At 44.0% G+C, this 27,190-nt stretch overlaps 1 protein-coding gene across 1 annotated transcript in view; it reads right to left on the bottom strand.

Moving 5' to 3' along the window:
• LOC124614550 (protein sidekick) overlaps positions 1-27,190 on the bottom strand; it is a 629,897-nt gene that overhangs the window by 136,712 nt on the left and 465,995 nt on the right. Inside the window, exon 2 of the mRNA XM_047142952.1 lies at positions 1,256-1,351. Coding sequence (XP_046998908.1) covers positions 1,256-1,351 — 96 coding nt within the window. The remainder of the gene's footprint in view (positions 1-1,255; positions 1,352-27,190) is intronic.

Genomic DNA, 27,190 nt, shown 5'->3' with positions numbered 1-27,190 from the left:
CACATACCGACTGAACACTACTGCCAAATTTAATAGTAGAATGGAAACGGAAATGAGCGTTTGGCGTGATTGGCCGGGAGGCCCCTTGAGGGGCAGGTCCGGCCGCCTTCGTGCAGGTTTTATTACATTCGGCGCCACAATGGACGACCTGTGCGCCGGATGGGGATGAAATGATGATGAAGACAACACAACACCCAGCCCCTGAGCGGAGAAAATACCCGACCCAGCCAGGAATCGAACCCGGGCCCGTGGGACGGTAACCCGTCACGCTGACCACTCAGCTATCGGGTCGGACAACAGTAGAATAATAATCGCAGACTAAGTAACGGTTATATATTTAGCAAACTGTTGTCCATTGTACTGAAATATGCGGTTTGCGTAGTATCATGCCTCGACAAGATATGTAGGTTTCCTATACACGACGATTGCAGTTTCTCCACGTCCGCTAGCTGCTGCGTAGACTGACTGTTTCGGACTAGGGTTTCCAACCGCAGTTTATTAGTAACAAGTCGTTCACCAAGGTAACCAAGTATCGCATTCAAAGAAGAAAAGACTTGTCTGCGGAGCAACTAGCTCCAACTTCTCCACTGGCGATCGTGGCAGTCAGTCGCGATCACTGAATAACAAACAGCACTGGGAGACGTTCCGGTCACGGTCCGTTAGCGTCCGAAGTCAGGTTCACTGCCGGGTAGGTGGTCTAGCGCCATGCGGCGACGCCTGTAACTTCGACGCTCGGTAGCGACATTGGATGACGTGTCCTCAGTTTGTTCCTCAAGACACTCTTTAAATCCCTCGATGTTTGTTGGTATGGTTTTGTAGCATCCTGCATAAATGTCACAAATAAAGCGACACAAAGTCTACCTCAAATTCTGTCTGTGCACGTTTCAGGTAGGTCCATCAATATATATTTGTATCACAAATATTTTTACCGCTTTTTATCTCACGTTACCGTCATCTAATTTCTATCACCCAAGCCCATCCGCCTTGTATCGAGGATATACGGCGAATCAGTTTTTACATTTTTAGAATGATTCAAACTGAAGAAAGAAGTTACGCTTATCATATTTCAATGAAAATAATCTGGATCTTCTACAGTTCTGTAAATAACGCTTCCGTTCGAATCGTGTTGATCATAAACCAGTTTATTATATACACGTTTCGTCCGCGAAGGAAAGAAGAAATAATAGTGCAACAGAAACAAAACATGTTACTATTCACGAAGTAGAGATGATATCTAATTGGTTAAGTTACTCACCGATGGCTTGGCACTGCAGTATCTTGGTGCGTCCTTCGCCGATGATGCTGTTCGTTGACGACGGCTGTGTGACGAAACGGGGAGCCTGTGTCGGGTCTGCAAAGAAATAAGACAATCCGATGAGAACTACTTGTTATTTCTCATAGAGATAAGCAGGTGTCAAAGACGAAATTCTAGATAACTGCATTATTCCGTAATCTGATTTCGTGCAGTAGCTTCAGTTTTCCATTTGGAATGAAAGTTTAAATTTTCAAATGGGTCAAAACTAGTCTCATACCTAATAGTCGTTTATGTAGTGTTTGCAAAATAGTTTCAAAACTGAAATTACATCAACCATCAAAGTAGCAGCGAAAACACATAACGATAAGTTAAGTCGTCACACATCTTGGGCATGATTAGATGTAATGTTAAGATATGATAGTACCTCTTGTAGTCATGAGATGGGAGTGTGAACCATCCAACAAGCTGCGTACAACTCTAACCACGACAAGAAATTTGTTGATAGCACGACGACATACGGTGGACTAGGTGAATGGATTACAATGAATTATTATGAAACTAATGGAAACGAACACCAATAAAATACTTAACCTAGCACAACCTCCATCACGGAAGCTACTGGCAGAAACAGTAAAAAGGTTCTATGCTCATTTATATAAACGTAATAACAATTTTTCATGAGATTAAAATATGATAACATGCAAGTTTTAAGCCGCCTGTAGAGTACATAAACAGGTGTGTCGATTATGCATACATAACATTCTGCTACAGCATCAAGCCATTGCTTCATGACAGTATATGAACTCAAAAGGAAGGTACTGCTTGCAGCAGCATAAGGCTGTAACTTTTTACGCAATGGTCGGGAAATCATTCAGTTGGTCACTCGTCAAACGTTATATGGTCAAAACACTGCATATTTTAACTATCTCTTCGTGTGATTAGTAGGATTACCGTTTAAGGACAGAAAATTAAGAAGATAGGTTGTGACAGTTTAAAGCCTTCGAGTTATCCTCTGGAGATAGCTTGATTTCGAAACAGCTGCCCGGGATGCGGTCATCGGATCTTGCCTCAACCCTGCCGCAAGACAGCTCATAGCGTAAGTTCATAAATAAATGCAAATATAAGTAACGTTTCTAGGATATCTTGCTGATGTTCAACGAGATTAACATATCAAAATATCTTAACTGCTAATTCTAAAATTCTCTGACAAATGCAGCTGGGGGACGGTTGTATGACCTTCAGGCCAAACGTCACAATAAATAAATAAATAAAAATAATTCACGTAGTTATGATCCACTACATACGAGGAGCGTTCAATACGTAATGCAACACTTTTTTTGCTTGAAAATAGGTTGGTTTTATTCATGATTCCAATACACCATATTATTCCCCTCTCTTTTGGCTACAAAATCATGTTTCACATGCGAAGGCCTTACGCAATCTTACTGGGAAAGTCTGTATGCCCGCATGGTACAACTCTACTGGTCGACGTCGTAGCCAAAGTCCTGCTGCATGAATAACCTCCCCATCATCCACGTATTGCTCCCCGCGGAAAGCATCTTTCATTGGGCAAAACAGATGGAAATCGGAAGGTGCTAGTTCTGGGGCATAGGTCGGACGAGGAAAAACAGTACAATGTATTGTTGTGACTTGTGTGAATCTTAGAGTTGCCATTTCCAATATTGCAGGAGTCAAAGTTGCGTGCTGCCGGGCCGCTCATGGGAGATGGGACAGGTTTGTGCAACTTCGTTGCGATAATGACCAGGCACTTCGCCCAACGATTCACAGTGCTTTTGTTCACTGTCAAGTCTCCGTAGATATTATGCAAGCGTCTATGAATATATACGATGTTCTGGTTTTCCGCCAAAAGAAACTCAATGACAGATCTTTGTTTGGAGCGCGCCTCCGTTACAGACACCATTTTGAAGGCTACGTATAGCACTGCCACGTATTGAAACTTCATGAAACTATAGGGGCTGAAGCGGGAATATTCCACAATGTCTCACATCAAATTACACATTATTTAAACTATAATCGGCCGAAAAAAAATGCGCTGTATTAATTAATGAACGCCCTTGTTGTTTTCGGCTTTGCGTGATGCACTGGACGTTGTCCGCACCATTCTTCCGAGTAACACCATTGCCTTTGGTATGCGGCTGTCGTAGTTAAGTTCAAATTGTCCTCATTTCATATGGATACAAATTATCAAACACCGTCTTCAAAGAAATTCAGCATCGATGTTCACCGCTCATGAAAACTAGATGTGTAACATCCATCAACTTGAATAGTTGCAACTAGATGAAAACTGCCAGATCGCCTCAAGAACAGAATACAGGGCAGAGCAGAAAAATGTAAAGCAGAAAAATACCTACTCAGCTAATATCTTCAGATTTGGAGTTTCTAATACACAAGTATTTTTGTAAAAGCAATTAGACCAAATAATTCTCTCTCCAAAGAGAATGAAAAACTGAACGTTTTCAAACGCAATCGGAGTAAGCATCCTGGCTGGCACATGTTTGAAGAATTAGTTGCAATTTCCATTGTCCAACGGGAAATAATCAACCATGTTCCTACGGCGGATGTCCTTTATTCCGAGCTTCCTGCGCACCTTCAGACAGCAGACGGAGCAGCTTCGATAATGGGCATATTCGTACATTAAAACTATGTGGTCTGATGTCGGCATCGGGCATTATTGCAGAATATTGTCCATTGGTGTAGAATAATTGTCTACCGTGGGGCACTACCGCACGGTAGAACACACAAATAAGCGCAGGCAAATACATCTGAACTTGCTAACCACACCATTAAGGTAGAAGGAGAGCCATTTACACAAGTGGAGCCACGCAGAGTAAGTTTTGTAGCCAACGACTTTGGATAATAAGGGCGGTAGTTAAGTTTTAAGTCGATACACGCCGTAACACCGACTAAATACCTCATAAACATTCCTTCTGGAATGATAGCCATCTTGTTTTATCCTGACAAATGGGCGAGAGCGCTTTTATACAGTGAAGAGCCAAAGAAACTGGTACACCTGCTTAATATCGTGAAGGGCCCCCGCGAGCACGCAGAAAAGCCGCAACACGAGGACTCAACTAACGTCTGAAGTAGTGCTGGAGGGAAATGACACCATAATCCTGCAGGGCTGTCTATAAATCCATAAGAGTAGATATGGTCAATAATGTTCATGTCTCGAGAGTTTTGTGGACAGCGGATGTGTTTAAACGCAGAAGAGTAATCCTGGAGCCACTCTGTAGCAAACGTGGGCGGGTGTGGTGTCGCATTGCCCTGCTGGAATTGCCAAAGTCGTCGGAATGCATAATGCACATGAATGGATGCAGGTGATCAAACAGGATACTTACATACATGTCACATGTCGTAGTCGTATCTAGACGTATCAGGGGTCCCAAATCACTCCAACTGCAACGACCCACACCATTCCAGAGCCTCCACCAGCTGACATGCAGGGTCCATGGATTCATGAGGTTTGTCTTCATACCCGTACACTTCCATCTGCTCGATACTATGTGAAACGAGACTTGTCCCATCAGGCAAAATGTTTCCAGTCATCAACAGTCCAATGTCGGTGTTGATGGGCCAGGCCGAGGCGTAAAGCTTTATGTCATGCAGTCATCAAGGATACAGGAGTGGGCCTTCGGCTCCGAAAACCCATATCGATGATGTTTCGTTGACTGGTTTGCACGCTGACACTTGTTGATGGCCCAGTAGTGAAATCTGCAGCAATTTGTGGTAGGATTGGTGTTCTATCACGTTGGACTTCGGGCTTCGGGCGTCGTTGGTCCAGTTCTAGCATTATCTTTTTCCGGCCGCAGTGACGTCGCAGATTTGATGTTTTACCGAATTCCTGATATTCACGGTACACTTGTGAAATGGTCGTATGGGAAAATCCATATTGCATCGATACCTCGGATATGCTGTGTTCCTAACCGTTCATTGTAGCAGCAGTAACCTATCTAACAATTGCGCCAGACACTTGTTGTCTTATATAGGCATTTCCGACAGCAAAGCCGTATTCTGTTTGTTTACATTGTATTTGTACAGAAACCAGATGGTGGTTATAAGAGTCGAGGGGCATGAAAGGGAAGCAGCGGTTGGGAAGGGAGTGAGACAGGGTTGTAGCCTCTCCCCGATGTTATTCTATCTGTATATTGGGCAAGCAGTAAAGGAAACAAAAGAAAAATTCGGAGTAGGTATTAAAATCCATGGAGAAGAAATAAAAACTTTCAGGTTCGCCGATGACGTAGTAATTCTGTCACGGACAGCAAAGGACCTGGAAGAGCAGGTGAACGGAATGGACAATGTCTTGAAAGGAGGGTATAAGATGAACATCAACAAAAGCAAAACGAGAATAATGGAATGTAGTCGAATGCTAAGGGTATTAGCTTAGGAAATGAGACGCTTAAAGTAGTAAAGGAGTTTTGCTATTTTGGGAGCAAAATAACTAATGATGGTCGAAATAGAGAGGATATAAAATGTAGACTGGCAATGGCAAGGAAAGCGTTTCTGAAGAAGAGAAATTTGTTAACATCGAGTATAGACTTAAGGGTCAGGAAGTCTTTTCTGAAAGTATTTGTACGGAGTGTAGCCATGCATGGTAGTGAAACGTGGACGATAAATAGTTTAGACAAAATGAGAAAAGAAGCTTTCGAAATGTGGTGCCACAGAAGGATGCTGAAGATTAGATGGGTAGATCACATAACTAATGAGGAAGTACTGAATAGAATTGGGGAGAAGAGAAATTTGTGGCACAGCTTGACTAGAAGAAGGGATTGATTGGTAGGGCATATTCTGAGGCATCAAGGAATCGCCAATTTAGTATTGGAGGGCAGCGCGGTGGGTAAAAATCGTAGAGGGAGACCAAGAGATGAATACACTAAACAGATTCAGAAGGATGTAGGTTGCAGTAGGTACTGGGAGATGAAGATGTTTGCACAGGACAGAGTAGCATGGAGAGCTGCGTCAAACCAGTCTCAGGACTGAAGACCACAACAACAACAACAACACTGTATTTGAATACGCATGCCTATACCAGTTTCTTTGGCGCTTCAGTGTTTATTGAGTAGATCAGACAAACAATATCCCAAAAATGTGTCGTTATCGCACTCACTGTTTACCGACTACTGTCACGGTACGTCTCATATCGACTTGTGACTAGAATGCCACCGTACCAGTGGACTTGAATGCGCCAGTCCAATCTACACAAGATTTCGTGGGACTAATGTCGGAACGAGCACCTTTTTCTACTTCTATTGTGGCCGGGTTTTAAAGCGAGCTAGCCCACAGTGCGACGGGACTAGTTGTAGCGGATGATCGTCCCAGGCGCCGTCGCGTTAAGGCCAGGAAGCCGACGCGCTTTGGCTATCGGCAGACGGGCCACCGTGCAGCGCACTGGCCGTGATTTCCGGCGGCCGGCGAGTAGATAAGCCCAGAGTCGAGACCGGGGCCTTGCAGGCGTCGACCGGGTTCTAGGTCGCCGTTTCCTCGGCGGCGCCTTAGCTGGCCGCGCCGGAAGGACGCGCCTCTGATGGCTCGGGCACGTCTCGAACCTCGGTTCACGGGCTGACGAGCGTCGATTCTCTCGTCGAGGTTCGCTATGCTCCGCTGAAGGCATGCGCCAGTGCCGCAATGCAACAATTTTCTCTTGAGAAATGTGACAGACTTGTTCTCCGCGCTGAAATGGAGGGAGGAATTTTAGGGTTTTTCGTACAGTCGACAACGAGGTACGGAGAAGAAGAATCGGTGCAGGAAATCGGTTCTATCTTCCGCTAAGAAACCGAGTGAGGTAGTGCAGTGTTATCACAGTGAACTCGCAATTAAAAGCTTCCCCAGGTGGGTCATCACTGCCATACGATCATCATCATCGCCATCCGGAGTAGACTACAGCATCATGCGGCACGACCATGTACACTACAAATATTTACGAAGGACAATCAAAATTTTAATTAGCGAGTTTTAAGCACGAAAAATTTTTTTTTCTTTAAATGCACGTACAGATCTGCTGTCCCAGTACACGCTGAAATCGGAAATCTGGGTGCTATAACGCCGCAAAAGAAGTCAAAACAAAATTGCACAAGCCAAGTACAGTGTAGTAGGGTCCAGTAATTTATTCTCGCCCGTGGTCTAGGGGTAGCGTCTTTGGTTATTAATCAAAATGTCCTCTTAAAATTTGATTAATAATCAGCATTTACAGCCGAAGATATCCGGCATCGGAAGTCCCCCTCATTCTGCCAACGGCCTTGTCAAAGAGGGCGGAGGAGCGGACAGAGGCTCAGAGCACTCTCTTGTCCTTGGGGTGGGAAACTGCGCGTAAAGGCGGGAGAATCAGCAATGATCAACGGCATGAGAAAGCAGATGGCAATGGAAACCACTGCAGTAAAGACACATAACGTGTATCCACACGACATTTGGCCTGTAATTGAAAAAGTGTCATGATGATCTCTCCATTGGCAAAAAATTCCGGAATAGTCCCCAACTCGGATCTCCGGGAGGGGACTGCCAAAGGGGAGGCGACCATGAGAAACAGATTAAATATGAGAAAAAGATTAAATAACCAATCAAAGGATAACGTTCTACGAGTCGGGGCGTGCAATATCAGAAGCTTGAACGTGGCAGGGACGCTAGAAAATTTGAAACGGGAAACGCAAAGGCTAAATCTAGGTATAGTAGGGGTCGTGAAGTGAAATGGAAAGAAGACAGTGTCAGTGAAGTGAAATGGAAAAAAGACAATGATTTCTGGTCGCATGAGTATGGAGTAATATCGACAGCAGAAGAAAATGGTATAGCGGGAGTAGGATTAGGAATAGGAAGGTAGAGCACTGAGTGTGTTACTGTGAACAGTTCAGTGATAGGTTTGTTATTATCAGAAACGACAGCTAAACCAACACCGACAACGATAGTTCAGGTATACGTGCCGACGTCGCAAGCTGACGATGAAGAGATCGAGAAAATAGATGTGAGGATATTGAAAGGACAATACAGTACGTAAAGGGTGATGAAAATCTAATAGTGATGGAGAACTGGAATGCAATTGTAGGGAAAAGGAGTAGAAGAGAAGGTTACAGGACAACATGGTCTTGGAACAAGGAATGAGAGAGGAGAAAGACTAATTTTCTGTGATAAATTTCAGCTAGTAATTGCGAATACTCTCTTCAAAAAGGAGGAAGTATACTTGGAAAAGGCCGTGTGATACAGGAATATTTCAGTTAGATTACATCATGGTCAGGCAGAGAAACCGAAATCATATACTGGGTTGTAAGGCGTACACAGGAGCAGATACAGACTCACAATCAGACCACTACGTAGTTGCGGTGAAGAATAGGTTGAAGTTTAAGAGATTAGTCAGAATAACCAATACGCGAAGAAGCGGGATACAAAAGTACTAAAGAATGACGAAATACCCTTGAAGTTATCTAAGGCTATACAGAAGCAATCAGGAACAAATGATAATTAACTGAAACCCTCAGCTGCCGACAAGTGTTGTTAATATACCTCGATGGGGACAGCTGAAAATCTGTGCCCCGACCGGGACTCGAACCCGGGATCTCCCGCTTACATGGCAGACGCTCTATCCATCTGAGCCATCTAGGGGACTGATGACCACAGAAGTTAAGTCCCATATTGCTCAGAGCCATTTGAACTGTTCTCGAAAGAACAGATACCATTGATGACCGCGCAGCTTCTCTAGAATAAATGATAATTAATTGAAACCCTCGGCTGACGGCAGCTATCGACAGCCACACTAGGACGATGGTCGTCTCCACAAACGCCGCCAACGAGGTGAAGGCGGCTTGAAATGTGCAGCACGCCAAGGCAGCACGCTGGAGGTAGCAGTAGTATGCTGTGGGAGATGTTCTCCGGCGCTTGCATGGGACCTGCGGCAGTAATCGAAGACAAGCTGACAGCTGCGAACCATCTGCATCCGTTCATGCTTGACGTCTTCCCCGACGGCGATGTCATCTTGAGCATCCATGTTTCAGAACCGAAGCCATGCTACAGTAGTTTAAGGAGCATAAGCTAGACGCAAATTGAGAAGTGTATAGCACGTGTGACGTGACACGACACTACAGGGCGACACGCACGTTCCGCACGGGTCGCGCGGGTCCAGCGCATATTGCGACGCGTACACCATACTTCAAAAAAAATGGTTCAAATGGCTCTGAGCACTATGGGACTTAACATCTGAGGTCATCAGTCCCCTAGAACTTAGAACTACTTAAACCTAACTAACCTAAGGACAGCACACAACACCCAGCCATCACGAGGCAGAGAAAATCCCTGACCCCGCCGGGAATCGAACCCGGGAACCCGGGCGTGGGAAGCGAGAACGCTACCGCACGACCACGAGATGCGGGCACACCATACTTCGCACGCGCCGACTGGCGACGCTCTGCGCTGACTGAACGAAGCGCGCGCAACCTCTTATCTTTCTCAAACGATTTTACAGGAACTATTCTCTGAAAATACATGATTTTTGCCTTACGTGTAGCGTTATATGTCGGCTTCGTGACGAAGTGCCCATCACCTCGCTAATGACCATTCTTATAGTAATGTACACATTTTAGTAAGACTACGCAAAACTCAAAAAGTTTGCAACGAAAATTAGGGGTCGCTATGATTTTATGTTTGGTGCGTATTACACCATATGTTGCTGCGTATGAAATTTAGCTAACATACTGAATTTTTGTTTAGACTTGGGAGGATATCTCTATCTGCCTCCGATCTCGAGAAAATGGATCCCGTGTAGCGCGCTCACTTCCGATCTCACGCCCGCGAGAATGAAATACTCGCAACATCTCTCGTATCTCCTAAACCGCTCGAGACATCGAAACGAAAGTTTGGCGAATGATAGCACACAAGGAGGAGAGTGTTTTGCCAATTATTAAACACACGGAACTTTCTTATCTATGGCGATATAACACTTCTTATTCTTCTTTTATTATTTATTTCACTCCAGTGACTGTAATTTTTTAAGAGTTATCGAGAGCTAGCGAAACATGAGCTTCCTAGTATGAAAATAAACATGAAATTTTTGCAAACCGATACTACGAGGTTTTTCGTAAGCTATTGAGCTCTGTGATTGCCAATTACTTGTTTAATGAGGGCCTCCGTTTCGGAATTCTGTCTGAATATCTGATGTGAGATGAGTTTGGCAAATTACATTGTGACAAAGGAAGTACAATTAAACCAGTCACCAAGAGAAATGTGGCCTTTACTCATAAATGGTGATGCTTCTTCGAATGAGAAAAGGTTAACAACTCACACAAAAACAGATTGGCAATTCTGTTGGAATTTTGGTGGAATCCCCGTAACCCATCGTATTTTTAACACTGAGCGACTGGAATGGAAACTTACCAAAGGATTTTATTCCTTCTCTTGATCTGAGCAGTATTAAAATAATGACGAGCGTTCCTTCAGGCGGAATGATAGGCACATGCCAGATACTGTTTACTCACCTGTTGTTGTTGTGGTCTTCAGTCCTGAGACTGGTTTGATGCAGCTCTCCATGCTACTCCATTCTGTGCAAGTTTCTTCATCTCCCAGTACCTACTGCAACCTACATCCTTCTGACTCTGCTAAGTGTACTCATCTCTTGGTCCCCCTCTATGATTTTTACCTTCCATGCTGCCCTCCAATACTAAATTGGTGATCCCTTGATGCCTCAACACATGTCCTACCAACCGATCCCTTCTTCTTGTCAAGTTGTGCCACAAACTCCTTTTCTCGCCAATTCTATTGAATACCTCCTCATTAGTTATGTGATCTACCCATCTAATCTTCAGCATTCTTCTGTAGCACCACATTTCGCAAGCTTTTATTCTCTTCTTGTCCAAACTATTTATCGTCCATGTTTCACTTCCATACATGGCTACACTCCATACAAATACTTTCAGAAATGACTTACTGACACTTAAATCTATACTCGATGTTAACAAATTTCTCTTCTTCTGAAACGCTTTCCTTGCCATTGCCAGTCTACATTTTATATCCTCTAGACTTCGACCGTCATCAGTTATTTTGCTCCCAAAATAGCAAAATTCCTTTACTACGTTAAGTGTCTCATTTACTCACGTAGAGCTTGCCAAACTGACAATGCGTGATCGCGAATAAAATAGTTGTTATTGAGAAAAGTAAACAATTGATCTGTCGCACAACACAATGGTCAGTGTATTGTCAGCAGCGAAGGATAATGCGCGCGACAGGAATGCACAAGCTAGCCATGTGTGCCTTGTGAGATGCAGTTCGAAAAACATTGTCATGAAAGTAGATCTGCCTTTGTCAGCAGCACATTTCAACAAATTAAATATATCTAATCATAACACTCTTTTAGGATATTCCTACTTTCGTAATAATACCGACCATTTTCTTCATTTGTGTAGCCGATTGTTGTATATTTAGTTTATTAATGCTGATAATGTCCATGCAACAATTGAAATGCTTTTTCTCATCACAGCAAACCAATTAAAACATTGTTATTTGCGACTGCTTTTCGACTGTTTCTAGCTTGCAGTGGAAATATGTTGTTCACATGCATGTAGTACAGTGTGTCGTATTACATTATTACATCCATATCAGAGTAATCACAGTGAAACTTCTATACTTCAGATCTTGGACGCTTTTTTACCAGAAGCACAAAGGGATCACACCTGTGGAGATTATCCCTTTCTCAATTTTTGTAACAGATCGTACAGATACGCTAGCTTACTAGGCAGCGAGCTAGCTTACTAGGCAGCGAGAATATAACCTTGCTTTACTTTCCTGCCTTGATTCTTAATCACATGATTTTATAATATTCCTTGCTTCCTTATTCACTGCCCTCCGTCCCTTCTTGCGATCTGAAAACATCGCGGAGGCATATGGTGCAATTCCAGCGGCCAATGGCTCATCAGTTACTGAAGTATACATTTTTCTTGACAGAATAAAAACAAAACTATGGAGATATAAATAACAGAAAAGTATAACGTGCTAACGAAGAAAGCTCGAGCGTTTAAATGGCGAAAAACGAAACACTACCCTGAGGCAATAAAATTCAGTGCACAGTAAGGCAAAATTTATCGTATGGGCAATATTACCACTGCTCATATGCGCCGTTCCGCTGTGAGCATATGGCCGTGCTACTTTTCCGCTCCCCGCCTCGAATTTCCCACGGTGCTAGCGAGGCAAGCGCGACGCGCGGTGCGAGAAACTGTGCCTCAACCACAACGCCGCGCGACCTGGCGCGGGCGCGTGTCGCGTCCCGGTCGCGTCGCGTCGCAATTTGCGCGGTCCCACTTGAACCTGTGATGTTTAGGCTAGGCGCAAATTGAGACGCGTATAGCGCGTGTGGCGCGACGCAGCGCAGCGCGCGTTTTTGTAACATCACAGGTTCAAATGGGACCGCGCAAATTGCGACGCGACGCGACTAGGACGCGACACGTGCCTGCGCCAGGTCGCGCGGCGTTGTGGTTGAGGCACAGTTTCTCGCGCCGCGCGTCGCGCTTGCCTCGCTAGCACCGTGGGAAATTTGAGGCGGGGAGCGGAAAAGTAGCCCGGCCACATGCTCACATTGGAACGGCGCATATCAGCAGTGGTAGTATTGCCAATACGATAAATTTTGCCTTACTGTGTACTGAATTTTATTGCCTTTGGGTAGTGTTTCGTTTTTCGCCATTTAAACGCTCCAGCTTTCTTCGTTAGCACGTTATACTTTTCTGTTATTTAAATCTGCATAGTTTTGTTTTGTTTTTCTTCTGTCAAGAAAAATGTATACTTCAGTAACTGATGAGCCATTGGCCGCTGGAATTGCACCATATGCCTCCGCTATGTTTTCAGATCGCAAGAAGGGACAGAGGGTAGTGAATAAGGAAGCAAGGAATATTATAAAATCATGTGATTAAGAATCAAGGCAGGAAAGTAAAGCAAGGTTATCTTCTCGCTGCCTAGTAAGCTAGCTCGCTGCCTAGTAAGCTAGCGTATCTGTACGATCTGTTACAAAAATTTAGAAAGGGACAATCTCCACAGGTGTGATCCCTTTGTGCATCTGGTAAAAAGCGTCCAAGATCTGAAGTATATAAGTTTCACTGTGATTACTCTGATATGCATGTGATAATGTAATACGACACACTGTACTACATGCATGTGAACAACATATTTCCACTAAAAGCTAGAAACGAAAGTTTGGCGAATGACAGCACACAAGGAGGAGAGTGTTTTGCCAATTATTAAACACACGGAACTTTCTTACCTATTCCGATATATCACTACTTATACTTCTTTTTTATTTATTTCACTCCAGTGACTGTAATTTTTTAAGAGTTATCGACAGCTAGCAAAACAAGAGCTTCCTAATATGAAAATAAACATGAAATTTCTTCTATTATGTTACTGCAAACCGATACTACGAGGTTTTTCGTAAGCTATTGAGCTCTGTGATTGCCAATTACTTGTTTAATGAGGGCCTCCGTTTCGGAATTCTGTCTGAATATCTGATGTGAGATGAGTTTGGCAAATTACATTGTGACAAAGGAAGTACAATTAAACCAGTCACCAAGAGAAATGTGGCCTTTACTCATAAATGGTGATGCTTCTTCGAATGAGAAAAGGTTAACAACTCACACAAAAACAGATTGGCAGTTCTGTTGGAATTTTGGTGGAATCCCCATAACCCATCCTATTTTTAACACTGAGCGACTGGAATGGAAACTTACCAAAGGATTTTATTCCTTCTCTTGATCTGAGCAGTATTAAAATGATGACGAGCGTTCCTTCCGGCGGAATGATAGGCACATGCCAGATGCTGGTTACTCACCTAGGGCTTGCCAAACTGACAATGCGTGATCGCGAATAAAATAGTTGTTATTGAGAAAAGTAAACAATTGATCTGTCGCACAACACAATGGTCAGTGTATTATCAGCAGCGAAGGATAATGCGCGCGACAGAATGCACAAGCTAGCCATGTATGCCTTGTGAGATGCAGTTCGAAAAACAGTGTCATGAAAGTAGATCTGCCTTTGTCAGCAGCACATTTCAACAAATTAAATATATCTAATCATAACACTCTTTTGGGATATTCCTACTTTCGTAATAATACCGACCATTTTCTTCATTTGTGTAGCCTGTTGTTGTGTAATTAGTTTATTAATGATGATAATGTCCATGCAACAATTGAAATGCTTTTTCTCATCACGATGAACCAATTAAAACATTGATATTTGTGACTGCGTTTCGACTGCATCTAGCTTGCAGTGGAAACATGTTGTTCACGTGCATGTAGTACAGTGTGTCGTATTACATTATTACATCCCTATCAGGGTAATCACAGTGAAACTTCTATACTTCAGATCTTGGACGCTTTTTACCAGATGCACAAAGGGATCACACCTGTGGAGATTATCCCTTTCTAAATTTTTGTAACAGATCGTACAGATACGCTAGCTTACTAGGCAGCGAGAAGATAACCTTGCTTTACTTTCCTGCCTTGATTCTTAATCACATGATTTTATAATATTCCTTGCTTCCTTATTCACTACCCTCTGTCCCTTCTTGCGATCTGAAAACATCGCAGAGGCATATGGTACAATTCCAGTGGCCAACGGCTCATCAGTTACTGAAGTATACATTTTTCTTGACAGAAGAAAAACAAAACAAAACTATGCATATATAAGTAACAGAAAAGTATAACGTGCTAACGAAGAAAGCTGGAGCGTTTAAATGGCGAAAAACGAAATACTACCCAAAGGCAATAAAATTCAGTATACAGTAAGGCAAAATTTATCGTATGGGCAATATTACCACTGCTCATATGCGCCGTTCCGATGTGAGCATATGGCCGGGCTACTTTTCCGCTCCCTGCCTCAAATTTCCCACGGTGCTAGCGAGGCAAGCGCGACGCGCGGCGCGAGAAACTGTGCCTCAACCACAACGCCACGCGACCTGGCGCAGGCACGTGTCGCGTCCTAGTCGCGTCGCGTCGCAATTTGCGCGGTCCCATTTGAACCTGTGATGTTACAAAAACACGCACTGCGCTGCGTTGCGCCACACGTGCTATACGCGTCTCAATTTGCGCCTAGCCTACAGTGCTCAGCGTCTCTGCAATCAAGTTAGCCTGATGTAAATCCTATGGAACCCACATGGGTTGCTAGCGGTCGCCATTGCCACGTTCTAAAATCAGCGGTCGATTATTTACGCGGATCTTTGCCACATACCTCCACAAACCTACCAACAAACTGACGAATCCAAACTGTCCGAATAAGTGATGTATTTCGTTGCAAAGAAGGACAAACAAGGTATTAGACAGGTGGTCCTAATGTTTTGGTTCATTAGGGCGTAAACGACGTAACTTCGAAGTTAACGTGCCGTGCAGTAAAGAAAAACTGTAACCTCCTGTTCTCTCTGTTTAATGTGAATGTTAGTTCTGAACATCATATACGCCTCGTGTGTTGTCGACCGAACGATCACAAAAGTCGATAGCTGTTTTCGTCTTCGATACAGCGTGTGACGTCACGTTGCAAGAAATGTTGTGAACTGCAGGTTAACTTATATTTTCGAGGCCGCCATCAGGCTGCGGGCTAGCTGCGGCTCGTGGCGTGTCGTGAAGACAGCGCCGGAGCCCCCGCGCACCTGTGTGTTCCCGCGAGCTGCTCTCCAGCTGTGGCGGCCGCCTTTGTCAATACGGAGCCGCCGCGGGCGCCGGCCGCTGCCTCGCCGTGGGAAAGCACGTCTGCACGCCCGGCGCCGCAACACGTGCGCTTCACAGGCCCCGTAAACACCGGCCTCTCCACAAGACAATCGCCAGTTTACGTCGCTTTGCACTCACCACAGCATCCGGGTACATTAATCTCTTTCTATATTTGCGCTGATGACCTCAGATGTTAAGTCTCATAGTGCTCAGAGTCATTTTTGAAATTTCATGAGAAGATCCCGTCGCAACGAAAAACGCCTTTGTTTTAATGATTGCCACTCCAGTTCACGTATCATGTCTGTGACACTATCTCCCCTATTTCGCGACAAGTCAAAACGAGCTGTCCTTCTTTGTACTTTTTCGATGTCATCCGTGAGTCCCACCTGATGCGGATCCCAAACCGCACAGCAATACTCCAGAATAGGGCGGACAAGCGTAGTGTAAGCAGTCTCTTTGGTAGACCTGTTGCACCATCTATGTGTTCTGCCAATGAATCGCAGTCTTTGGTTTGCTCTACCCACAATATTATTTATGTGATCGTTCCAATTCAGGTTATTTGTAATTGTAATCCCTAAGTATTTAGTTGAATTTACAGCCCTCAGATTTGTGTGACTTATCACGTAATCGAAATTTAGCTTATTTCTTTTAGTACTCATGTGAATAACTTCACACTTTTCTTTATTCAGGGCCAATTGCCACTTTTCGCACCCTATAGATATCTTATCTAAATCACTTTGCTAGTCGTTTTGATCACCTGATGGCTCTACAGGACTGTAAATGACAGCATCATTTGCAAACAATCTAAGACGGCTACTCAGATTGTCTCCTATGTCGTTAATATAGATCAAGAACAATAGAGGGCCTATAACACTTCCTGGGGGTGCGCCGGATATTACTTCTGTTTTACTCGATGACTTCCCGTCTATTACTACGAGCTGTGACTTCTCTGACAGGAAATCCTGAATCCAGTCGCACAACTGAGGCGATACTCCGTGGGCACGCAGTTTACTAAGACGAAACTCGCTGTTCTTCGTCAGATATTCTTTATTTCTCCTATTTGACTGAGGACCAATATCCAAGAATCGGTCTTACAAGCCTCCTAACTCGTGGATGAACCCTGGCGTCTGTTTTTCCTACAGTTGGTTTATCTGGTCATTCCGCTTTAAGTGTCTTCAGATAGTTACTCCAAGTATCTTACGGTTATTACCGTTTCCAGTGATTTTTCGCCAACAGCGTAATCGCCTATCTATGCGCTGTACATGAAACTTATTTATTCCTGCATCAATGGTCAATCCTTTTCAGATTTTCCTGCATTTCGCTACAGTCTTCTGACGTTGCAATCTTGCTATAAACGAAAGAATTGATTGCGAACAGTCAAACAGAGCTTCCTTGCTATCCCTGGATCATTTTTATACACAGAGGTGAGGGAAGTCATAGGATACCTCCTAATATCGAGTTTCTTGAGAATGTCTTTATTCTATGACACGAATAGTTTCGGCGTGGCATTACCGCCGCCCTCTGGTCCCACCGCTGCTAAAAGAATATTCGATTTCCTTGGCGCATTTACTGTGGGATCCTTGTTACTAGCACACGTGGACTAGCTTTCATCAAGAATTTATACTAGACGCCGTGTTGTCTCCAATTTTCGTAGTTTCATTTGAATGGAAGAGAAGATTTTTTTTCAAGCTGCTCACCATCACTGCAAAAGATATTTATCAACAGGACCTAAACATGAGCAACTCCATATCTTACAGAAAATTTCATAATAGCAAAAACTTCAAGTGTGTAACTTGTGTTTACTTTCTGACATAAACTGGCAGTCACATTAAGATTTCTGGCCACTGGGAAAACATATGCAACAAGAACTGCAGCAAATACATTATTTGTAATAAATAAAATCGGATTTTGAAATAATATTTCTATTAAGTGAATAAGAAAGACCCAAAATCTTTTAGAAAACAAAAGATGAAAAAAAAATTGGGCGGCGGTGTTGTTTTTTTTTTTTTTTTTTTTTTTATTATAATCTTACGGGACTTAACTGCTAAGGTCATCAGTCCCTGGGCGGCGGTGGACGCGAACCTGCCACTTCTCTGTTCACAGCTCACGACGCTGTCAACTGCGTTACACTTTGAAGTGCCGGGCCTCCTAACATTACATGCACTGTCTAAAGATGGTATCTATAAAAGTCATTATTTGATAAATAATATGTAAAATGTACCAAACAGTCGCGCTTTTGATAGATCATCATAGTGCCTACCACTGAAAAGGTACACTTTCGTAGCACATAAGTTGCAAAGCTAAAAACGTCAGCTACATATGAAGGGCTTATTTCAATAGTGGTACAAGTCCATTTTTGTTCATTTTGAGGTCCTAAAGTTAAATGAGCGCTGAAAAATGTGCAGTTGAGATACCAGAAATATTCGCGTATATATTCAAGTATATATATTGAATATTTCTGGTATCTCAACTGCACATTTTTCAGCGCTCATTTAACTTTAGAACTCTGTATCTTAGAATGAACAAAAATGGACTTGTACCACTATTGAAATAAGCCCTTCATGTGTACCCTACCGATATATACACACTGTGGCTTAAACGACACGTTTTCGAGAGATCATCAATTTGGTTTGAAACAGCTTATATTCGTACACGTACTCTATGAGAAAGAAAACCCACCACATACGTTGTTTAACGCCATGCAATATGGCGCCTATTATGTCCGCTTGTGACGTAAAACGAAGTCGCATCTCACTGACCAAGTTCCTCTCCACGAGACATAAATCTGACATACCAGATCCCTTATTTCACGCTCCACAGTCTAGTGGTAGGATTTTGGAACATAAACTGTATTCGAACATTATGAAGTACCTCGAAGAAAACGATTTATTGACAAATAATCAGCACGGATTCAGAAAATATCGTTCTTGTGAAACACAACTAGCTCTTTATGCTCATGAAGGAATAAGTGCCATCGACAGGGGATATCGAATTGATTCCATACTTTTAGATTTCCCTCAGGCTTTCGACACCGTTCCTCACAAGCGTCTTCTAACCAAACTGCGTGCCTACGGAGTATCGACTCAGTTGTGCGACTGGATTCGTGATTTCCTGTCAGAAAGGTCACAGTTCGTAGTAACAGACAGAAAGTCATCGAGTAAAACAGAAGTAATATCCGGCGTTCCCCAAGGAAGTGTTTGTTATAGGCCCTCTATTGTTCCTGATCTATATTAACGACATAGAAGACAATCTGAGTAGCCGCTTTAGATTGTTTGCAGGTGATGCTGTCACTTACTGTCTTGTAAAGTCATCAGATGATCAAAGCGACTTGCAAAATGATTTAGATAACTGTATGGTGCGAAAAGTGGCAATTGACCCTGAATAAGGAAAAGTGCGAAGTTATTCACATGAGTACTAAAAGAAATCAGCTAAATTTCGATTACGCGACAAGTCACACAAATCTGAAGGCTGTAAATTCAACTAAGTACTTAGGGATTACAATTACAAATAACCTAAATTGGAACGATCACATAGGTAATGTTGTGCGTAGAGCAAACCAAAGACTGCGATTCAGTCTACTAAAGAGACTGCTTACACCACGCTTGCCCACCATATTCTGGAGTATTGCTGTGCAGTGTGACATCCGCACCAGGTGGGTCTGACGGATGACATCGAAAAAGTACAAAGAAGGGCAGCTCGTTTTGTATTATCGGGAAATAGGGGAGTTAGTGTCACAGACATGATACGTGAATTGGAGTGGCAATCATTAAAACAAAGGCGACGCGATCTTCTCATGAAATTTCAATCACCAGTTTTCTCCTCCGATTGCGAAAACATTCTGTTGGCACCCACCTACATAGTGAGAATTGATCATCGCGATAAAATAAGATGAACCAGGCCGCGCACTGAAAAATTTAAGTGCTCGTTTTTCCCGCGTGCCGTTCGAGAGAGGAACGGTAGAGAGACAGCTTGAAGGTGGTTCATTGAACCCTCTGCCAAGCACTTTATTGTGAATAGCAGAGTAATCATGTAGATGTAGATGTGGAATTCAACGCTGTAACGTTACCAGCTCCTCCTCCACGTGCGTTTTCACACCCCGTGACAGGTTGGCTGTAACAATCCTAGAAGCAGAATTACGCGTTGTTCTCGTGATGTGCCATGAGGATGTCAGACTTGTATTAAGCTCTGAGCGTGAGAACGGCAAGTTATGAAGCCGCCTCTAGAAGCGAGGAGGTGGCGCGTGGCCCTGGCTGCGTGCCTCCGCAGCAGCGGCAGCGCGTGTCCAAGTGCCGCTTGCCCCGGCGCCTCGGCGCACGCACGGCTCGCTTTTCAGACGCGCTCTGCTCGCCACAGCCGCCCTCAGCCGATGGCCCCCGATACACCTGCCATTCCGGTTGTGCCACTTGTTGCAGCAAAAACAAAATTCTTGCCCACAGATGTCGTTATCAGTGGAACAATACTTATCGAATGTCTGAACATAAAAAATAGATAAAATCAGAAACAGGATTAAGAGTCGTCACTGAATAGCTATGAACCCATTGACCAAAAAACGGAAAAGAAAAGATTGTCATCTGAAGATCAGTGAGCCGTGGTAAAAATTACTGTTTTGAAGAGCACGCCGCAGCGCCTAGTGTGAAGCAGTCGCCCTTCGTTTTTGGCGGTGGCGCCGTTGTGGCAATCGCAGCTTTGGTCTCTCCCTCTAGTGGGAAAGGGGAAAGGCTGCCTGTTTGCATTTAATGGGCGCGATGATTTCGTCAGTGGGTCAGTCTCTCGTCCCCAGCTTGCTAGTCTGTCTCTCGTCCGCATTTGTGAGGCAGTTAGTGTCTCTCTGTCGTCCGGAGTGCTAGTATCTCTTTCGTTGGGATCTACCTTTAAAGCCGGCAAAATGAGAGTCTTTCCACTCCGCCGGTCGGGGCTTAGTTCCAGCATCTGAGTCTGCGCCTTAGGCCGCCAGTTTGCTCAGGCAATGGTCGTTGGGGGTTGGACCGATCGGTTGGTCGGTCGCGCACTGAGACACAAGATGACTTGACCGCCTTGAGCGTCGGCGCATGTGAGGTCGCCACGTGAGTCCATTGGGCCGCGGGGTATAGCGAGGAGTAGTGGCTTCGTGGTCGACACGAGAGCAACACAAGTCAACCCACGACATCGCTCTGGCCGGTGCGAGCTGCGACGCCGTGAGACGGGAGATCGGCGCGCCTTCCTGCGCCCGTTGAAGCGGCTGACAGCGGACGGTTCGGGAGAGCGATTTGGGGGTGCTGCGCTAAGTCTTCTCGAGAAATCGCACTTCATTAGAACTTAAGTGATTGGTGATATGTTGTTTCATTTACTCTTGTTAAATTCTACTTGTGTGTTAACGAATTTATTGCTTGGAGAGTTACGGCCTAATTCCTGAAATATGTTTTGATGTTGTCCATCGTTTTGTGAGGCGGTATCTGTGTACTGTGGAGCATCTTAGCTTGTCTGGCCACCCTTGTAGAATTTTATGTAGGATTGAATTTCATGGGCTTTTATTTAAATGATCATTTTAGTATATAAAGTTGCCACCCTTTCACTGTAAGACTTTTCTTGGAAGTTAAAATCAAGTTGCATGGCAAAGCTAATATTTTAATTTTTAGTTTTTTTGTACCATTTCCATCCCTCCCGCGGGAGTGCATAGTTTGTGTGCTTGTGTAAATTGTTTAAACCTTTAGTTTAAAGTAATCTGGTGTGTTGCAGATTTGCACCAGTTTGTGTGCTTGTGTAAATTGTTTAAACCTTTAGTTTAAAGTAATCTGGTGTGTTGCAGATTTGCATCAGTGTAGTCTTTCAGAGGCTGTTGTGAGCGGTCGTAACTACGGCCGTGTCAAAAGGGAGCGGCAAGGTTCTCTACCCGAAAGCTCATACAGTTAAAACTTGTTTCTTTCTTCCTCTGAATAAATTGTAACTTCGTATTTGGAGGGTGCTTTCTAATTATAATTTTAAATCTGTTTCTTTTAAAAAAAAGCTTTTAGGCACTATTAAAGTGAATGAAATTCCCATTTGTTAAAAGGAATTTGCTTATGATTTCATCAGTTACTCCCTGGCAACTACTTCCATGCTTCCATAGTGTGATTAAATGTGTTAATGTTCTTGATGAATCGCTAGTAAATAAAATAAATTCTTAAGAATATTCTTGGAAAACAGATCACGGTTCAATCAGGATAGGTGTGCTTCGTCGAATTACTGCGAAGGTTCAGGCGTACTATTCGTCACTATACCGCCTGTGTTTTATAGAGCTGAATTTGTTAATCACTTCTAAGACATTCCCTATTTGGGTCTGTTTCAAGGAGCCAATTTCCTCTCACGACATTGAGATATGGCCAGTTACTGGAGACAATGCACAAGGTCGTTTCTTTAATAGATTTTTTGGGTGGTGGTGATGGGCGGTGACACCACTCAGGGATTGGGCATTAGGCCTCTTCCCACAGACCAGCTGCTACCTAGAAGGCGAAGAGATATCTCTGGTTGTGACTTGCATGTTGCCACGCCCTCCAGTCGGTACTGCCAGGTAATGTATCCCGACGATGCTGCTGTTTCTTTATTTAGGCAGCTCTTCATTTGGCCTCACGAATCTAAGTGGGTCTCGTGTCAGACTTCCCTATCGCAGAAAACATCTGAGGACACACCAGGAATCGAGCCCCGGGTATTTCCGCAACGAAAGCACCGACGCTAACCATCCTTTGGTTCTTTTCTTGCTATCAGTTTCTTCGTCGATTTTCTGTCGCGCGAAATCTCTCGAATTCCATCGATGATATATTTACTCAGATTTTTACACTACTGGTCATTAAAATTGCTACACCAAGAAGAAATGCAGATGATAAACGGGTATTCAGGATAAATATATTAAACTAGAACTGACATGTGATTATATTTTCACGCAATTTGGGTGCATAGATCCTGAGAAATCAGTACCCAGAACAATCACCTCTGGCCGTAATAACGGCCTTGATACGCCTGGGCATTGAGTCGAACAGAGCTTGGATGGCGTGTACAGGTACAGCTGCCCATACAGCTTCAACACGATACCACAGTTCATCAAGGGTAGTGAATGGTGTATTGGACGAGCCAGTTGCTCGGCCACCATTGACCAGACGTTTTCAATTGGTGAGAGATCTGGAGAATGTGCTGGGCAGGGAAGCAGTCGAACATTTTCTGTATCCAGAAAGGCCCGTACAGGACCTGCAACATGCGGTCGTGCATCATCCTGCTGGACTGTAGAGTTTCGCAGGGATCGAATGAGGGATAGAGCCAAGGGTCGTAACACATCTTAAATGTAACATCCACTGTTCAAAGTGCCGTCAATGCGAACAAGAGGTGACCGAGACGTTAACCAACGGCACCCCATACCATCACGCCGGGTGATACGCCAGTATGGCGATGACAAATACACACTTCCAATGTACGTTCACCGCGATGTCGCCAAACACGGATGCGACCATCATGATGCTATGAACAGAACCTGGATTTATCCGAAAAAAATGACGTTTTGGCATTCGTGCTCCAGGTTCGTCACTGATTACACCATCGCAGGCGCTCCTGTGTGTGATGCAGCGTCAAGGGTAACTGCAGCCATGGTCTCCGAGCTGATAGTGCATGCTGCTGCAAACGTCGTCGAACTGTTCGTGCAGATGGTTGTTGTCTTACAAACGTCCCCATCTGTTGACTCTGGGATCGAGACGTGGCTGCACGATCCGTTATAGCCATGCGCATAAGATGCTTGTCATCTCGACTGCTAGTGATACGAGTCCGTTGGGATCCAGCATGGCGTTCTGTATTACCCTCCTGAACCCACCGATTCCATGTTCGGCTAACAATCACTGGATCTCGAGCAACACGAGTAGCAATGTTGCGATATGATAAACCGCAATAGCGATAGGCTACAATCCGACCTTTATCAAAGTCGGAAACGAGGTGGTACGCATTTCTCCTCCTTACACGAGGCATCACAACAACTTTCACCAGGCAACGCCCGTCAACTGCTGTTTGTGTATGAGAAATCGGTTTCTCATGTCAGCACGTTGTTGGTGTCGCCACCGGCGCCAATCTTGTGTGAATGCTCTGAAAAGCTAGTCATTTGCATATCACAGCATCTTCTTCCTGTCGGTTAAATTTCGCGTCTGTAGCACGTCATCTTCGTGGTGTAGCAATTTTAATGGCTAGTATTGTATTACAGAGGGTGGCCAGACCCCAGAGCAAACACTCTGAGCTATCGTGCCGGCACTCTTTGGCTACGGAGGCGAAGACTTGCAATCGGAAAATTATTGATGCGGGAGAAGAACTGAAACATATCGTAAAATAGGCCTCGGTTTTAATCGTTCTGTCTGCCGTTCCGACAGGTCTCTGGTGACACGTTACTACACCCAGAAATGCAATAAAAGAGGCCTTAAATACTGCTTACATGCCTGCCGCTGTAGGAACGCTCCATCGGTGGAGCGTGGGGAAAAAAAACGAACATGGGCGCAGAATGTCCCGCCAAATGTTCGTCACGTCACGGCGCAGGCTCGCCTCACCTTGCGGTGCTGTGCTTTATGGCCTGGTCTCCTTGGAAGGCAGCTTTTGAATTACGGCCCATCGTAAATTCGTTAGCACGGTGGTTTAAAGTCAGCGCGGCCCCGCTATTCATGCAGCGTGCATTCATCACGCGTGGCAGTCCCTAAAATTAAATACCGAAATTCCTCTCTCGCTTCTTGATCGGACACAGTCCAATCGTGAAAAAGATAGAAAACCTCCGAGATGAGACCAGGACCAGAAAGACGGGGAAGCGCAGTAATTAAAACCAGCAGCACACTCGCCTGCAATTGTTTTCTGCCGCGTATGAATACTGGGTTAAGACATAAATCGATTAATACAAAGTACTATCATCCTGAAAGAGACCGCGTAATCGAAGAAACGGCTGACCAGGATGTTCTATGCGTCTCTAGCAGACACTGGGCAAACAAGCGAGCCACGACCATAAATTCTTTCACTTGTTTACCTGGCTGGTTCCGAACGGTTGCCGATCCGAAGGAAGAAGAAAGAACCAGACTATCGCCCGCTGGCAACTAGAGGTACTGTCCGCCCTATGTTGTTCCTCGCGACGACTACGAATACCGTAAAAACGTAGGCGCACAGAACACTTACAGAGTCTTTCTTGTATCTGCGATACAAGTTGTTCAGCGTATAATGACAGTTACTTGAGTACAGGGACACACGATGTATAACTTGAAATGCTGTTAGGAAGAATAAGTGCCCCTTTGTTAGGCACAAAATACCGGATGATCAAAAAGTTCAGTTTTCAAATTTATACTGACTTTTTGATCACCCGGTACATTAAGAGTAACAAGTTTTTTTTTTTACAAATTAGCTATCCAAAAGTAATATTTAATTGTGAAAGAGGTAAATAATTCCCAGGCATGTTTGATACAGCACTGAATGCAGTACATCTTCAAGCTTTATTTACAAACGTTCAATGTGGCTAACTTTTGTAACATGACATCTGTAATAAATATCCTGCCCAAATCCTACCAAGCATTTCTTGATGTAAGGCGGCAGCTGCTTGTGCTGTTCGTTGTCGCAGTTGTCGACGTTTCCCGGAAGCGGATGAACAAAGCCACACAGAAGTTCATCGAGGTTAATTCAGCTGGCTACGTTATTGTTCCACCACGTCCAATCCCAGTCGTCGCTTTCTCTTAAAGCTTGCAACAATTCCAATTTGTAGGGATTAAATGACAGGCGCTTCCATAATACCTTCCACACTCTACCACTAGACATATTCAATTCTAAGAAGGCACCTTTCGTTCATTTACGCAGACTACGAATGTAAGGCTGCCGAACTTATACAATTACTGCGACAGAGATTGCTGGCCGATCCTGACCCATCAAGCAATGTGATAACAGACACTTTCGGTAAAACGATTGTACCAATTAATTACTGTTTGTCTCTAAGGTATTGGCTTGCGATATTAAGTCCTGAATTAACTCTGAACTGTAGTGGAGGATTTGGATTCATGGAACCATAAACAACACCTCGGGAACCAACGGTGTTAGGCGTTGTATAAAGCAAACTGTATGCTGCATTCAATGCTGTATCAACCATTTCTGCAAATTATTTACCATTTTCACCATAGAAGGTTACTTCTGAGTAACTGATTTATAAACACCCTGTACTTATCATCCTTGGATACACAAATTTGACGCTATCAATACAGGGTGTACATAAAGTCTGGGACCACTTTCAGTTATTTATTGCACAAGAACTAAACATTGTACAGATGTCATACGTATTTAATTTTGAAGAGAAACTCTGAAATATTTTAACAAACAATCGATATGCGAACTATGAGTGACCCGGCAGACGTCGATATGGTAATCGCATTCTTGCCATACCCGTCCCAGCATGGCATCGTCGACTGTGGCAGTCGCTTCCCGTATTCTCTCCCGGAGCTCTGCTACATCACGTGGTAGAGGCGGTACATACACCAGATCTTTAATGTGTCCGCACTGTCAATGGAGCCATCTCGAGTTCACGGGATCCATGATGCACCGATTTCTTTGGACTCCTTATATATGTCTCCACATTCACTTTACTCACACTGGGACGTCCGCTTCTCTTTGCCGGGCACAAGCAACCCGTCGTAACGAATTTATTGTGTAAGTGCTAAATGGCCTTCCTTGTTGGTGGCTTCTTACCGTACTTGGTTCTAAACATCCACTGAACAGCTGTAGCACACTTGTTTTTTGTCGTACTCCCAACACACAGAAAGCTCGCTCCGCACCTGAACTCGCCATGTTTGCGACTAGCGTTGACTATCGGCAAATTATCAAACTACGCTGTCGCGGTATACACGAAAAAAAAAATCTAGGTTTCTCTTCAAAATGACATATGTATGATATCTGTACAATGTTTGGTTCTTGTGCAATAAATAATTGAAAGTGTTCCCGGACTTTATGTATACCCTCTATATACAGTGATAACCATAGTTAAGGAGCTAATGACACAAATGTTAAGTTCTTTTAGTGACGTACAAAATCTACAATTGGGTGCAGATTAAAAACAGAAAACGAGAAAAGGAATGGCTTCCAATATGCTTCGCTGAAGTTGCTTATTTTTCAGATACCTACTAATATTATTTGCCTATTTCCCCAGCGACATGTAAGTCTGATACATTTCAATATTCCTTGCACTCCCTGTCGTAGAGTTGTGATATATTCTGTCCAGTACTACTACTACTACTACTACTACTACTACGTGATCAGGCCCAGTGGA

This window comes from Schistocerca americana, chromosome 1 (genome assembly GCF_021461395.2).
Source record: "Schistocerca americana isolate TAMUIC-IGC-003095 chromosome 1, iqSchAmer2.1, whole genome shotgun sequence".
Lineage (NCBI taxonomy): Eukaryota > Metazoa > Arthropoda > Insecta > Orthoptera > Acrididae > Schistocerca > Schistocerca americana.
This window is presented reverse-complemented; position numbering and strand designations above follow the sequence as displayed.